The sequence below is a fragment of the Chiloscyllium plagiosum genome, unplaced genomic scaffold (assembly GCF_037043375.1).
Source record: "Chiloscyllium plagiosum isolate Xiang-an unplaced genomic scaffold, Cpla_swu_hap1 HiC_scaffold_4, whole genome shotgun sequence".
Classification (NCBI taxonomy): Eukaryota; Metazoa; Chordata; class Chondrichthyes; order Orectolobiformes; family Hemiscylliidae; genus Chiloscyllium; species Chiloscyllium plagiosum.
Genome location: NW_028270142.1, coordinates 29,945,284 through 29,962,210, shown reverse-complemented (window position 1 = coordinate 29,962,210; position 16,927 = coordinate 29,945,284). Strand labels below are relative to the sequence as shown.

Here is a 16,927-nt window from a genome sequence, read left to right as displayed (position 1 = left end):
GCAGTCCAAGTCGATGCTTGGAAAGTTAAAATCCCCTACCATAACTACCGTATTATTCTTACAGATAGCTGAGATCTCCTTACAAGTTTGTTTCTCAATTTCCCTCTGACTATTGGGAGGTCTATAATACAATCCCAATAAGGTGATCATCCCTTTCTTATTTCTCACTTCCAGCCAAATAACTTCCCTGGATGTATTTCAGGGAATATCTTCCCTCAGCACAGCTGTAATGCTATCCCTTATCAAAAATGCCACTCCCCCTCCTCTCTTGCCTCCCTTTCTATCCTTCCTGTAGCATTTGTATCCTGGAACATTAAGCTGCCAGTCCTGCCCATCGCTGAGCCATGTTTCTGTAATTGCGATGATATCCCAGTCCCATGTTCCTAACCATGCCCTAAGTTCATCTGCCTTCCCTGTTAGGCCCCTTGCACTGAAATAAATGCAGTTTAATTTATTAGTCCTACCTTGTCCCTGCCTGCCCTGACTGTTTGACTCACTTCTGTTCTCAGCTATACCCGTCTCAGATCGATCTCTCTCTCTCTCTCTCTCTTTCCTCACTATCTCCCTGGATCCCACCCTGCCCCACCCCCCACCTTACTAGTTTAAATCCTCCCAAGCAGATCTAGCAGTATTCCCTGCCAGTATGTTAGTCCCCTTCCAATTTAGGTGCAATCTGTCCTTCTTGTACAAGTCACTTCTACCCCAAAAGAGATTCCAATGATCCAAAAATGTGAATCCTTTGCCCATACACCAGCTCCTCAGCCATGCATTCATCTGCTCTATTCTCCTATTCCTGCCCTCACTAGCTTATAGCACTGGGAGTAATCCAGATATTACTCCCCTTGAGGACCTCCTTTTTAAATTTCTTCCTAACTCTCTGTAATCTCCCTTCAGAATCTCAACCTTTTCCCTTTCTATATCATTGGTTCCAATATGGACAATGACCTCCTGCTGGCCCCTCTCCCCCGTGAGAACATTCTGCACCCTCTCTGAGACATCTTGATCCTGGCACCAGGGAAACAACACACCATTCTGCTTTTTCTCTGCTGGCCACAGAAAGGTCTGTCTGTACCTCTGACTACAGAATCCCCTAACACAATTGATCTCTTGGAAGCCGACATACCCGTCGTTGCATGAGAGCCAGTATCAATATCAGAAACTTGGCTGTTTGTGCTACGTTCCCCTGAGAACTCATCACCCCCTACATTTTCCAAAACAGCATATCTGTTTGAAATGGGTATATTCACAAAAGACTCCTGCCCTAGGTGCCAACCTCTCTCACCCTTCCTGGAGTTAACCCATCTATGTGTCTGTATCTGAGACTTCTCCCCGCACCGCCCCCCCCCCCCACCACTTCGTATAACTGCCATCCATCACATCCTGTTGCTGTTGCAAATTCCTCATCGCTTCCATCTGTCTCTCCAACCGATCCACTTGATCTGATGAGATTCGCATCCAACAGCATTTATGGCAGATATAATCTGGAGTAACCCTTAAACTCTCTTTAAACTCCCACATCTGACAAGAAGTACATATGACTGCAAAGGCCATTTGTTTGCTCCTTCACAATCTACAGACCCAAAAAATAACACTATCTTATTCCTCTACAAACACTGCCCCAGGTTAAATTAATAGCTATGGCTTATATTTTAAGTTTAATCAAGAGATTTATCTCCAAAAACATATAATCGAGAAAGAATCCACTATAATCACTACTGCAGCCTTTCTCTTGGACAGACTTAAAACAACAATTATCTGATTCTGCTTTTGCCCGAAACGTCGATTTTACTGCACCTCGGATGCTGCCTGAACTGCTGTGCTCTTCCAGCACCACTAATCCAGAATCTGGTTTCCAGCATCTGCAGTCATTGTTTTTACCTTATCTGATTCTGTGCGGTGAACTTTGCCCAACAGTTCCTCCAAGATTAGTTGTGAATTTCACTGTTTGTTAATTTTCCTAGATGCACTCTGATGTCCAGCGATACATGAATTCAAACAGCAAAGGCAATAACTATGCTGTCTGTCTGTCTGTCTGTCTGTCTCTCTCTCTCTCCTGCACTGTCCTCACTATGTGCTTCCTTTGTCTGCTCTTCTCCCTTTTAAACTGCTGTTGTTTTGACTTTTTTTCTTTCCAAAGTTCCAAAACCATGCAACAGCATGTAAAACAGTAATTGCTGCTCCTGGAATTTGAGAAAATCACCTCCAACACCTAAAATACCTCAAAAAAAGTGGTAGCTCTTACAGCCAGAAATTCTTCCCGTCCTCCATCTTGGATTACCCAGAAGCCATGATCCTATTCAATGATGGGGCAGCTTTGAGGGGCTGGTCAGTCCATTCCTGTTCCAATTTGTTTGTTTCTAGTGGCAGGGGTTGAAATCCTGCTAAAATGGAGGAATGCAACTTCCTGAAAATGTTTTAACAACCTGCTGAGAGCAGGCTTGTCACCTCCCTAACCAAACCTCCATGAGCAATATATATGACTGTCTAGGTGAGAATGCCAATGCCAAATCTTTACCGTCTTAATTTCTCACTTGACTCGCACCCACCTCTTTGGGTTTAATATTTCCCCCTAGTGAACCAACAAAACCAGGTTGTGTGAATATGAACACACCACGATAACAACAAAGACATTGTAGTCTTTTATAATCTCAGTCTTGGAAGGTGACAACATTTACACAGAAAGAAGCCATTCTCCTTCACAGTGCTGCTGCTGGATTTTCAACTAGAACAGGTCGCCAAATCCCATTTCTTTTACAAATACTTATCCAATTCCTCTTCAAGTGATGTTATGGTCTAACCATGCTCTGTGGGGGAACATGTCCTTGTACAACTTTCTTTATTCTTCCAGACACAATCCTCACCTTGTTAGTAAGGTGATTTTTCAACCAATAGGATCAATCTTCAGCTATTTTATATCTTAACACCTTCCAGTGAAAATAAATTTTCTTTGCCAAAAGTGAACTTTTTTACCTAACATTACAAAAATGCCACATACATATATTTTCATGTATGCAATATTTTCATATTAATAGCTGCATTCACTGGCCAATGAAACTTTACAAGCTAATTTGAATCTCTTAAATTTGCAAGTGTTGAAGGTATTACTACAGTTAATCTGAATAATTGACAATACCTTGCTAGATTGAGTTGGCTTTTGATTTACCAATTTCAGGTAAATTCTAATTAAACTTTCTCTGTCAAAAGTTCTACAAAATAATTAGTTCTTGGTTTATGATTCTTTCAAACCATCCCTTTTAATGGCCAAATAAATTGTACACATTTGTTTTCAATGTTACTGAGTATTGAGATGGGGGTTTCCAAGTATCTTTTGCTTTAATGTCAACTTCACAATCTATCAATGTCATCATAAAGTAATAGAAGACCTAAGTATTATTGTGGGTCAGAGATACAAAGACATTCTAATCTTGTGCAAGTGCCCCCTTCAAGTGAGCTTATCTTCTCAAAATGCAGGAAATGAGTACCCCCCAGGATTTGTAATTACCATGCTTGTCATTGCACTAAATATTTCTGATGAAACCAAAGAATTAGGTCAATATTAACTCACTCACAGCAGTTCACTTTACATATTCCATTTTTCATCCTTTGAACTGATCCCAATCTCTGCTCCTCTCTTTAACTCTACATAGCCTTATTAAAAACTCACAGCAAACTTGTCCATTGATTACCCATAGTTGCTGATCTACAATGGCTTTCAGCCACCAGATGCCATAATATTAACATTCTCATCCATGTGTTCAACTTCTTTCACAGCCTCACCCATTCCTTTTTGTATCCCCACCCTCTGGTAATTCTGCATTCAGTAATTCTGGCCTCTTGCCCATCCTTCTCAGTGTTTAGGGACTTCACTATAGTCTCTGTTTACCACAGTCTTTCAAGCATCCACCACTACTTCAATCCCAGCTGCTGTAACTGAACTTTAGATTGTCTAGATCCTGAGCTCTGAAATTCTCTTGTTAAATCCCTCTATTTCTCTCTCTCCCTATTTTAAGTCCCTCCTTTTAATCCTCAACTTTTTGACAAACCTTTTGGTTACCTGTCCTATTCTTGCTTTCTTTGGCTAAGTGCCAAGTTGTTTTCTACATATTCTCTTCGAAAGCAGCTTAAGATGTTTTAGAAGTAGTGTATTAATCCACATTGTCATTCTGTAAAACTCCAGTGCCTTCAGTTTTCTCCCAGTAATTAAAATGCTGACTCAGACTATGTCCCTGGAATTGAGATCTTGCACATAGAATGCAGTGTCTTCATATAGGACATATTCACAAGTATCTCAATCAGAACTAGTGCAACCTGCAAGTTGTTTGTCTCTGCATTGCTTTTTGTTCCTTTGAATATGATGTTGGTAGACATTAGTAGTCAGCTTCCATTGGTCACCATATACAACCTCATGACATTAATGTCCATGTATAATGGTTCAATTCCCATCCCGGGGCTAAAATACGAATAGTCAAAGCTGATACTTCAGTGCAGTACTAAGGGAGTGCTGCACTGTGAAAGGTGCTGTCTTTTAGATAAAATATTTAAACCGATGGCCCATCTGTTTGTTTGACTGAACGTTTTTTAAAAAAAAACCTGGCACTGTTTTGACAAAGAACAAGAAAGTTCTTCCCAATGCTCCGGCCTAAAATTATCCCTCAAATCAAGATCACAAAAATCATGAATATGTTGCCTTATTTCCAGCATTCCAAAAGTGACTGCACTTCTGAGGTATTTAATTAGCTGTAAAGCTTCTTAAGACACCTAGTTGTTGTGAAAAGCATGATACAACACTTCCTATTCATACCTTGAAGATATGAAATGGTATTCTATTGATCCTCTGAAATGGTAACGTAAAGATAACATCATACTGACTACTTTTCTGTGCAATACAAATAAATATTGATCACTTTTCATGATTGTAATAATACCCTTCTGTGGAAACATCAATTGGATGCAAGCCACCTTTTCATGCTACCTTAGACCATGAGATTCAGGTATTTGCTGACTGTATCCCACCATGAGAATTCTTGTGAACTTTAAATTTGAAGATCATCGACATAATTTCGAGTCAGCATGAACTCAACTATGTGCAGCCATAGACTTCATACTTCCTTCTCTATCAAGGTTTCCTTCAATCACACGAGGCATCAATCCTCCCATGGCTTTGACAGAGGTTTCCAAATATTTAAAATCCGTCAGAACCTTTAATTCTGCCTGATTCAATATTTGCCCCCCATAAGGAAGCACTGCCCTTTAAATGAACTTGACCTATGAGCCAGGCTTCACACATGCAAAGTTAATGCAACACAGGCAGCTTATGTTGGTTTGTCAGAAGAACTGAAGTACAAGAGTTTTGCTTCAATGTGTGTGAACTCCAGCCAGCAAGTCCTAACACCAATTTGTTGGGATTGCATAATTGGGACTGTACTGAAAACTTTCTTCCTAATCTTTCTCCTAAACAACCAGTCCCTGAATTGAATATCATGCCTCTTTTATTCTTTATTTCCCCACACAATTAACCTGTAAAATAAATGTAACTTTTTCATCACCAACAGCCACTCACCCCTTGAGTTTTTACACTGAAGGGACTACAAATATGTTTATGAAGCCTATGCTCATAATTTAACTATCTTGACCTTATGTTAGTCTAATGAATGTTTGCTGTGCCCCTTCCAAGGTCAATATTTTCTTGAGATAAAGAGACCAGATCTGATCAGTATTCCAGAGGGAGTCTTGTTAAGGCTGTGCAATATAACTTCCACCACTTTGTGTTCCAATCCCTTTAGGCAGATGCTAATATTCCACTAGCTCTTTGATTTTTTTTTTCCTTGTGATGTCCCTAGTTCCACCCCAAAATCTGTCGGCTGTTCAACAGTACCTAACTTCCTACATTTTAAAAAAGACTTTGATCCAGCTTTCTTTTGTCCCACACTTTTCGCCATCCATACCCACCACAATTGTGCAATGTTACTTTGCAACATTCTGCTCCATATCATTTACTGTTGTCAGTACATTAAATATCCAACTCTATTGTCTCTCATTAGAAGTACTGATAAAGACAATGAAAATCTGAGGCTTCAATGTTTGTCCCAGAAGGATCCCACCAGTCACACCATGCCAATTAGAGTTACGTATATTTATTATCTGTACTGTCTGTCTCCTCCCTCCCAACCTATTTCTTTATGAGGGCAAAAGGTTGCCTCCAATTTCAGGCACTTTTAAATTTGCTAACAGTTGTGAGTGATACCCTTGAGTCTCATGCTGTCTTTTGGATGTGTGATAAGATATTTAGTCCACCTTCTAAATGATTCTGTTGCTGAATAAGAAAGTATTCTGACCCAGTAGCTGTCATATAATGGCATGCTTAACAGCAATGTTTGGGATATAGTGGAATCCCCCTACTTATCCATCAAAATGTTTCCATTCACATAGTTTTTTCACTGCATTTTCGATGATTAAGTAGGAAGAAAGTCCTGCAGAAATTTATTCCCAGTAGTCAACCAGATTGGTTTATGCAGTGGGATTTGTTTTATGATTAATTGGGAAGAGAGAAATAGGAAACAATGCTTGAAATATCTTGTGAATGAGAAAGAGATCACAATAAAAGTTAGCATTGGGTTAAAGGTAAATGGGATGAAGATAAACTATTGGCCTAATCAAAGGATTGAGCATGTTGATTGACAGACTTAAATAAATCAAAGAACTGGAGATCTGAAACAGAAATTGTTGGAGAAACTCAGCAGGTATGGCAGCATCTGTGGGAGGAAAGCAAAGTTAATATTCAAGTCCAGTGATTCTTCATCGGAATTGATTTATATATATTGTAAATATTTGTGGCCCCAGCATATGATTCCTACAGCACCTCATATTACAAGTTGCATTGTGAAAATGCCACCCCTGTCCCAACTCTCTACCATTAGTTAGAAAATCTTTACCCAAGCTAATAAACCAGCTCCAACACCATGATTACTGGCCTTATGGTATGGTACTCTATCAAACACCTTTTAGAAATCCAAATATATTCCATCTACTGATTCACATTTATCTAACCTTCTCAAATATTTTAATAAATTTGTCAAGCATTTTTTTGTTTATTTCCCTCCTTCCTTCAGCCTCTTGATTATTATGTATTTTTTAAAAGCTTTTAGTATCATCTACTGTAAAGCCTGACATAGATTTTTTTCAACTCCTTTTGCCATTTCTTGCTTCCTTATTATTATCTCCCCAACTTCATTTTTTTAGGAGTATTTGTTCATTTTGGTTTCTCTCTCCCTTTTTATGCAAAGATGCTCTTTCTGTCCATTTCTATATTACTTGTTAGTTTGCCCTCATAGTTAATTTTCACCCTTTTTTTTATTTTTTTGCCCATCTTTTGTTGGCTTATAAAACTTCCCCAATCCTTTGGTTTACCACTAATAATTATCACATTGTATAATTTCTATTTTAACTTGATTCTACCCTGAGCTTCCTTGATTCACCATAGTTGGTTTATCTGCTTCCTGGAAACCTTCTTCCTGACTAAGATATATCTTTGCTGTGAGTTATAAACTGTTTTCTTAAATGCTTGCCATATTGTTCAACTATCCTTTCTGCTAAGCCCCTTTCCCAGGCAATTCCAGTCAATTTTAGCTCTCATCCTTTTCATATTACCCTTATTTAAGTTTAACATACTTGTTTCTGATCAAAGATTCACTCCCTCAAACTGAATGCTAAATTCCACCATATTATGGTCACTGTTCCCTAGAAGACCATTTACTCAGCAATCACTTATTAAACCTGCCTCATTATGAAACCATATCCCAAGCAGCTTGATGCCTTGTTGGATCTATAACATATTGTTGCAGGAAACTGTCCTAAAGACATTCTATGAATTCTTACTCTTGGCTACCTTTGCCAACTTGACTTTCGCAATCCACATAAAGACTTTTTTAAAAGCTACTGGGCAAGCCTTCCAAGCAGAGGTGAATTTGTACCTGACGTTTACACAGAAGATGCAGACACCCTAACTGCAGTCGCCAGTGTAAAATTCAGCCCTGTGACCAAACATAATTTGGAATCCTGAGAACAAAATCAGGCAAAAACATAATGTTTATAAAGATGATCTCTTCTGTCTAAAATGCTTATAAAAATTATTTTGCAGCCAATATAAGATTGAAAACGCTAAGCCCTTTCAGAGACAGTTCTACTTCAGTATGTTTTTACACAATCTATGAATGCTATTTTGTAACCCCATACTTGTCTTACTGGTTTGATATTTTTTGGAGCACTTATCCAAACCTCAGACTTGGACTAAATTCAGCTGAGCATTGGGTCTGATTTGTCAGACCTGTGCCCCACAGGCAAGTCATTCTGAGTCCAGTCAAAGCTGCTGCTTATACCAGGTAAATATTAGTGGAGTTTCCATGGAAACCTCTATAAGCAGGACAGGCTCAGGCTTTCTCAGACTTAACGGCTTAGTATATTCCTTGTTGTGGTTTCTTAAAACAGGAAGTGCCAGATTTCCCTGGACAAATGTTAATATTAGCTGGGTGGTTGCGGGGACCAGAGAAAGATTTCTAGCAATCGAGCTCAATGCATTTTCAGTATGGCGAATAGAATGCAATAAAAGGATTAAAATAATGAGGGAGCCTTTAATGAAGGAGCAGTGTAGGATGATTAGTGAACTCTCATCTAGTTTTACTCTTCCCACCTCATGAGTTTCAATTTTCCCTACTGCGAAGGATGCCGATTGGCCTTTGAGAAAAATGGCCAATTAGTCCAACTTGTAACACTCTTTCCCTATAGCCCTGCTAATTCTTCCTTCCCCACTATATATTGGATTCACTTTTAAATTTTTTTTGACAAATTTTCTCCTCCCATCATTCTAGATGGTGGTTTGTGGATCTTAATTTGCTTCGTAAAATTAATTTTCATCTCTTCATTGACTTTTTTTCCAAGCCTCTTAGCTCTATGCCGATTGATTACTGATGTTTTTGTGTATGGAAACTTTTTCTCAATGTTTACTCTATCAAACCCACTCACACCTTTGAAATCATCTTTTAAATATCTCCTTAACCTTTCACTGCTTGAAAAATTAATCTTAGCTTTTCTAGGTTCTCTGGGAAATGAAGTGCCATTGTATACAGTCATAGTATCCCTATGGCATGGAAGTAGGCCATTCAGCCCATCAAGTCCACATCAACCCTCTGAAGCACATCCCTCCCAGACCGTCTAACTCCCAGGGCTAACCCACCTGTCTGGCAAATCTAATATGAGTCAATCCACCTTACCTGCGTATCTTTGGACTGTGGGAGGAAACCCACACAGACACGGGGAGGATGTGCAAACTCTACACAGACAGTCACCTGAGGCTGGAATCAAACCCGAGTCCCTGGCATTGTGAGGCAGCAGTGCTAACCACTGAGCCACCGTGCCTCCCTCTTCTACCTTTGTATCATTCTTGTAAATCTCCTCTGCACCTTCTAAAAGGCTTTAACGTCCTTCTTAAAGTATGGTCCACCTGAGACTCGACCAGTACTTTCTAAAACTTCAGTATTAGTTCTTTTCTCTCGTATGCCACTTCAATTTATGGATTCTGAAGTTCCATCTGCGTTTTTATTTAGCAATTAGTTCTACCATCATCAAAGATTTGTGTACAAAGACATCATAGAGTCATAAGTCGTACAGCATGGAAACAGACCCTTCGGTCCAACCAGTCCATGCTGACAATAATCTCAAACTAAACTAGTCCCACCTGCCTGTGCATGGCCCATATCCCTCTAAATCTTTCTTATTCATGTACTTATCCAAATGCCTTTTAAATGTTGTAATTGTACCCGCCTCCACCACTTCCTCTGGACGTTCATTCCACACACGAACCACCTTCCTCCTGTCACCTTAAAAATGTGCCCTCTAGTCTTGAAATCCCCCACCCTGGAGAAAAGAAACCTTCATGCCATGAATAAATAAAATATTTCTGATTATTTTAGTGGCAGTCAGCATGTTGGAAATTATAATGAAATTACAAAGGAACCAAATATCATTGAGCTAGGTATGCAACAGCACATTCAAGCATCACTTATCATAAACCAGATTCTCTTGTTTAGCATCTTATTAGAGCCATTAATCACAGAGCCAAATTTATCTCCCATGGCATATATATAAACATCTAACATTCAGTTAACACGTGTGTGACTCCTTTTTTAAGGATATCAGCCTTGTCTCTCTCTTATCTCTAAATTGGTTCAAATCCCCAGTTTCAGAAATTTGGCTGCCACTTCATTGCAGTGGGAGTATTGTTAGAGTTGCTGGTTTTCAGATGAGGTGCTATTTCATGATTCACCTTTTTCCTCTCAGGTCATTATACAGGCTTTAGGGGCACTACATGAAAAGGAATAAGGCAACTCTGTGAAAAGGAATAAGAGATATATATAATGAGAAATTATGGGAATTTCTCAGTAACTCTGGCAGCATCTTGTGGAGAGAGAAAAACAGAGTTAATAGCATAAATTATCCCGACGTCAGGTGACAGACAAGCTGGGATTTGGGAAAGCTGGCAAACTGGTTCGTGGAAGGTGTCGGAGTCATGCCCAATATTCTCTCACAGCCGTGCCATTTTGTCAGCAGCCAGAGGCTTTTTGGTCACTTGCCAGGAATATATTTGAGCCACTTTTTGCCCAAATTAGAGACTATTTACTGCCTTTGCTGGCAATTAGTTGTATCAGGGATGGGAGAAGGTCCAATACATGGGGAGACTACCCAGTGAAGGCTTCCAGCAGGCTTCAGGGAGCAGGTCCTCTTTTCAGGCTGTCCAAGACCCACTGAAATGTCCCCTAGTGGTGATGACTGTCCCCCATGGCAACAACACCACCTCTCTGATCGCCAGAGGCTTCCTACCTGGACTCAGCATCGCACAAACCTACTTAGCCCTACTTGCGAACATTCGGCTCCTGAGGACACACTCAACTTGCAGCTACAGCCTCAGCAATGGCCATCACTAGCGAGGATGCCAAGGTTGCTAGCTTTTGACAATCAAACTAGACAGGCGACTCTTGGGGAGGACCTCCATCCTTAATTGGGATGTCTGCCAGTTTTCAATTCCAGTATCCACTGTACTTTGCTTTAGTGTTTCTTCCCCCTTGTAACCTGGCCAATATTTATCCCTCACCCATGACCATAAAAAGACGAGCTAGTTGTATATTTAATTGCAAGAAGCTTGGTGTATTCAGTTTTTATTCACATGCACTTCCTACATTACTACAATGATCATACTTTAAAGAATTTTGTTGACTTTAAAACATGGTGGGCCATTCTGAGGTCATGAACGGTGCAATAGCAATGTGATCTTTTTATCTTCAACGTTGCCTTTGCATGAAAAATGTTTGAACAAGAATGAACAAAGACTTTGGCTAAATGGTAGCATTCCAGCCTCCGAATTATAAAATGCTGGATTTAAATGTCGCCAAACAAATAGTGGGTACTGGTATCTATGAGGAGTGGAAAAGTTCCTTCTTCTCCTAACTCAGTCACGGTGCAGGTTATGGAACTGCAGAATGTCCTTCAGCTGTATTGGATGAACTAACCAGCTGGCTGGTGCAGAGGGATTCATGACCATGGAAGGATGTTCACATCAGCATGTGAAACGTTCATGTCATTTTCCAAGGGAGCCGGGTGAAATTATGAAAACTCGTACAGGAATCATTCTTGTCAGCACCATTTTGTATTTCTAGTTCAAAGATTTTGAAATAGTTAATCTTGTCTTGTGTTTTCCAGGGGTCCATCCAAGAGCTTACAATTAAATCAGACCCTCGGGCGAGTGAAGAGCAGTGTTATGATGCTGAGTCTGAAGTGAGTAAACTTTCAATCTCCATGTAGCCCTCTCAAGACTAAGTTAATACTTTCTTTTCCTATTGGATTTTTATTTGTTGGTTTTGATTTGTTTGCCATAGGGATCATCTGACGATGTTAGTGGCGATGGTAGTGGTCAATATATTCCTCAGGAGCATGGAGGCATTAAATCCCAAATTCAGCACAACACTCCAAGCCCTGTGAGTAACAATGGAAGATTCTAGTTCCGTTTCAAGTGACTTCTCTCTTTCTATATATTTGATAACTTTGTCTTCTGTGGCTCAATGTATTTTTACAATTAAGCTCAAACTTGCATACATATATACATACATAAATGGATACATCACTAGGGTAGAATGGTGTGTGTAATGGTTTTGTTCCAGATTAATAAGGAAACCAGGATTCCTTATCTAAAATGCATCAGTGAATTATTTGGGTTTTTAAGACTATTCTAACAGCTCTGTAATTTTTACTAATGCCACTTTTTCCAAATGTTCAACTGACATGGCTGGGTTTGAATCACCTGTTAGATGGTTGGAACTCCAACAGACCTGCTGAGGATAAGCAATGGCATTTTTCTTCTGAGACACAAGCTTTCATTCTGCCAGTCTTAATCCAACCACATTTTGAATGTCAAGCGTAATTTTGATTACCTTTCTAAGTCTCTATAAGTTTGGGTACACGTTGGTTGCGATGTCGATGCTAGGCAAAAAAACAGGCACAGAGCAACACCCATCCCACCATGTATTGAGTCTAGCAACTGAACTCACGTACACATTTCCAGCACCAGCAGTTCTTTGTTTTTTTTCTTTCAAATGCAGAGTAATTTGATGAGTTGAATTATGCCAGAATGAAGGTAGAGTAGCATTCTAAATCCTATTGGATGTTGGCATACTGCACAAATGTGCTCATAGGTTAATATTACTTGACACCAAATTGGAAGTCTATGGTTTGCATCAATGTTAAACCTGTAGTGCTAATCTGGATACAACTCGACTACAGGATGAAGTTGTTTCCAAAGAAGTTTTGTTTTTAAATTCATTTGTTGCATGTGGGCTTCACTGACAGGGCCAGCATTTATTACCCATCCCTAATTGTCCTTGAGAAGATGATGGTGATCTGTCTTTTTGAATCACTACAAACATTTGGTGTAGGTGCCCCATAATACTGTTAGAGGTTTTCGATCTAGTGACACTATATTTCCAAGTTAGAACAACAATTGGCTTGGAGGAAAACCTGCAAGTTATAGACTTACCATGTATTTGCCATACTTGTCCTTCTATATGATAGAGGCCATTGGTTTGGAAGGTGCTGTCTGAAAAGCTTTAGTGAATTTTTGCAAAATAAATGGTGCACATTGCTGCTACTGAGCACCAGCAGTCCAGAAATGAGTGTTTAAGAATTCGATGCCAATCAAGCCAGCTTTGTCCTGGGTGAGTCTTTATGGAGTTACACTCAGCCAGGCTAGTGGGAAGCGTTCCGTCACATTCCTGACTTGTGTCTTGTAGGTGGGCAGGTTTTGAGGAGTTTCTCCTTGCAGTATTCCTAGCCTCTGACATGCTCCTGTAGACACTGTACTTATGTTGCTAATCCAATTCAGTTTCTGGTTAATGGTAATTCCCAGGATGTTGATAGTGGGGGTTTCAGTGATAGTAATTCCAATGAAAGTTAAGAAATAATGTTTAGATTCTGTCTTATTCGAGATTCTCATTGCCTGAGACCTGTGATGTGAATATTGCTAGCCATTTGTTAGCTCAAGCCTGGATATTGTCCAGGTCTGGCTGCATTTGAACATGGACTGCTTCAGTATCTGAGGAGTTGTGAATTGTGCTGAACATTGTGCAATCACCAGTGACCATCCCCACTTCTGGCCTTATAATGGAGACAAGGTCATTGATGAAGCAGCTAAAGATGTTTAGGCCTAGGTCACTATTCTGAGGAACTCCTGCAGAAATGTCCTGGAGCTGAGATGACTGACCTCCAACAACCATAACCATTTCCTTTGTGTTGCATATGACACCAATCAGAGGAGACTGTTCTCCTGATTCTCATTAACTTATTTTGCTAGGGCTCCTTGACCTCACACTCGGTCGAATGCAGCCTTGATGTCAAGGGCTGTCACTCTCACCTGACCTCTGGAATTCAGCTCTTCTGTTTGTGTTTGAACCAAGGCTTTAATGAGGTTGGGAGATGAGTGGCCCTGGAGGGACCCAAACTGGACATCACTGAGCAGGTTATTGCAAAGTAGAAGTTGCTTGATAGCACTGTTGATGGCCCATCTGTCACATTAATAATGATGAAGAATAGACTGATGGGGCAATGACTGGCCGGGTTGCATTAGTCCTGCTCTTTGTGTACCTGGACAATTTTTCACATTTTTGGGTAGATGACAGTGATGTAACTGTACTGGAAGATCTTGTATGTGAGAGCAGCAAGTACTGAAGGTTTCTGCTCCAGAACTATTACCAGAATGTTATCAAGGCCCATATTGTGGAGAAACTGAAATGTAAAAGAATTAAACTCCTTCTCAGATATAATTAAAAACATAATATGCACAACAGGAATGGTTTCCTTCATGACTTAATTGCTTACACAGACCAGTTGCAGTCGGACAGAACACTCAGAATTAATCATGCTGGAGATTACTAGGCTCTGGCTCTTAAAATAATTTGTTACGTTTTACAGAAGAAAAATAAATTCTGTGCATCAAACCACCTCACTAAGGTGTTGGCATTAAATGAATTGAGGGCATAGTTTGCATATTTGTCTGGTTTCCCATCCCTGAGAGCTCTGGGGTGATCTATTGTGTGGGAAGATTCCACTTTGACTATATTTTCCCTATGTTATTCCTCCCTCTCCTGTTACTGAGGTTGAATTTGAGGGTTCAAAATAACTCTTCAGTATTTCATCAAGGTAACCATTCTTCACCTCATCCTCAACTAACATCCTCGTGTTCATGTCAACACAGGAAGCGCCACAAAGTGATCACATCCTGGAAATCTTGCTGATTACTCTCCTCACTTGTCCGGATTGAATGGTCTGGATTTTCAAATCGGAAGCCAATGGCCAGATCATTTCCAGCTCCTGACCCTGCGTGGTATCACACTAATGATACCGCATCATTTTTGAAAGGGAATGCCTGAATTAAGCCAGAGATTGGTTTGTTGTCCCTGTAAGTTACACTGGGAGCAACCTGGTGGAGGTACTTGGTGATGGAAGATGATTTTGAAAGGCAAAGGTAGCCATAACTGAGTTTGCTGTCCCTTGTTAGAACAGGAAGTGAGCAGCCTGTAAGGCTATACAAGTGCCCAAACACACTCTCCTCAAATTCAGCACTCGCCACTCTGCCCAAACAATGGCAACTGTTCTACCCCAGTTTCAGGCCACCAGTTTGAGTCACTTGTTAAGATTAGTCAAGCCTTGAGGTAATGAAGGAATGGATCAGAGTTTCAGCAACTAATTGAGGTAGAGTCAAGTGATATTACAGATGTGGAAGTAGGCAGTCTTAGTGATGACATCAGTGTGACACTTGAAGCTCACCTTAGAGTCAAATGTGACACCAAGGTAATAAGCAGAATGGTTTATTCTCAGACTGTTGCCAAGGAGAGAGATGGAGTCAGTAGGATGGAGAATAGAGTTTGGAGTTGAAACCAAAACAAAGGTTTCAGTTTTCCCAATGTTTAATTACTGCTCATTTGTTGAGGGGAAAAAAGATGAGTTGAGTGAGGTGGTGGTCAGGTCGAGTTGTTGTCAGTGTATGTGTGAAAACTAACACTGTGCTTTCGGAAGATGGTGCTGAGGGGCAGCACGGAGATGATAAATAGGTGGGAGCCATGGTTAGATCCGTGAGGGACATTAGAGGTGACCTTCTGCTACCTAGACCAGAAACCATTGCAAATGACTCTGCCTTCAGTTAGATAGCTCAGATGACAGTGGATCACAGTGAAAAGACAAAGGGACAGATCCAGAAACGAATTCATTTCAACTCGGAAAACATCGCCCTCAAAGATGTTTCAAACATTCACCTATACAAGTAATAGGGAAAATATTTTACTTGTGTTAATCAATGGTAATTTCTTTACTTTAGAATTGCCAGAAATTTCCTTTTAAGAGTGATGCTCAATCATTTTATCCAACATATTTTGCTGTGAAACATATTGCAGAATGGAATCTTTGGAGTTGCAACTGAGGGATTTTGACACCTCATGGCTCATAATGATATGAGATGCCAGATCAGTGTCATTGATGTAAGAGGTAACAGAGTGAAAGATGGGAAGTGGTCCCCTCCCCCCATTAATCCAATTGGCCTGCTCTCTGTGGCCCCATCAGATTCAGAGGGGAATAGGGTTGGGGTCAGTGAGTGTGTGGGGTAGGCGGTGGTGTGGGCAGTCAGTGGGTGGGATGCCCAATCTAGAAAGTTGGCCAGTGACGGAGGCACTCCCACAACTTTTGCTGCGGGAGACTCTATCAGGATGAAATGCCAGGCTCCCTTTACCATCCCCCGATTCCTCCTGCAACCTCACAACAGGGAAGTGATTCTTACATGGCCTATAATTGTGGCCACTTACCAGCCTCCGTTAGGTGAACCAGTTGCCTTTTAGGAACTATGTCCCCTCTCCTCCCAGAAAATTGTGGACTGGTCTGGCTGGGAAGGGTAGTTTGGCAATGGGAAAGCCATCTGAGGAATTTGTGGCTTCCCTCCTTCCCCCGCCTCACAAACTCACCAGTGGCAGCCTGTAAAATTCTACCATTGTTCCTCTTGTACACACTGCCAGACTTGCGGAGTATTTCCAGGAGTTTCTATATTTCTTTCAAGTTTCCAACACCTGCTGTACTTTTGGCATTCATTTCTTTGAGAGTTGGGTGAACAAATGATTTGTGTCTGCTGCCTTTCAGTCTGAAAATGCAAAGAATACAGGCGGAAGCATTCCTCTCATGCCACACTGTGGGATCAGTTCCCTAATAAATGGAGGAAATCTGTAGTTCAGAGAGGTAATTCCAACAAATGTCCCTTGGCAGGTTCTCATCACGAAGATTTCACTGTCCCAACCAGCTCATTGACAGAAACTTAAGTAACTTGTCTTTATCGAGAATATTGCCTGCA

The 16,927-nt window shown here is 40.5% G+C and overlaps 1 protein-coding gene across 3 annotated transcripts in view; it reads left to right on the top strand.

Moving 5' to 3' along the window:
* Positions 1-16,927, top strand: part of LOC122549324 (collagen alpha-1(XV) chain-like) — a 265,827-nt gene that overhangs the window by 83,671 nt on the left and 165,229 nt on the right. For all 3 annotated transcript variants that reach the window (XM_043688956.2, XM_043688955.2, XM_043688954.2), the window contains 2 exons: positions 11,749-11,823; positions 11,925-12,023. In XM_043688956.2, the coding sequence (XP_043544891.1) occupies positions 11,749-11,823; positions 11,925-12,023 (174 nt within the window). The remainder of the gene's footprint in view (positions 1-11,748; positions 11,824-11,924; positions 12,024-16,927) is intronic.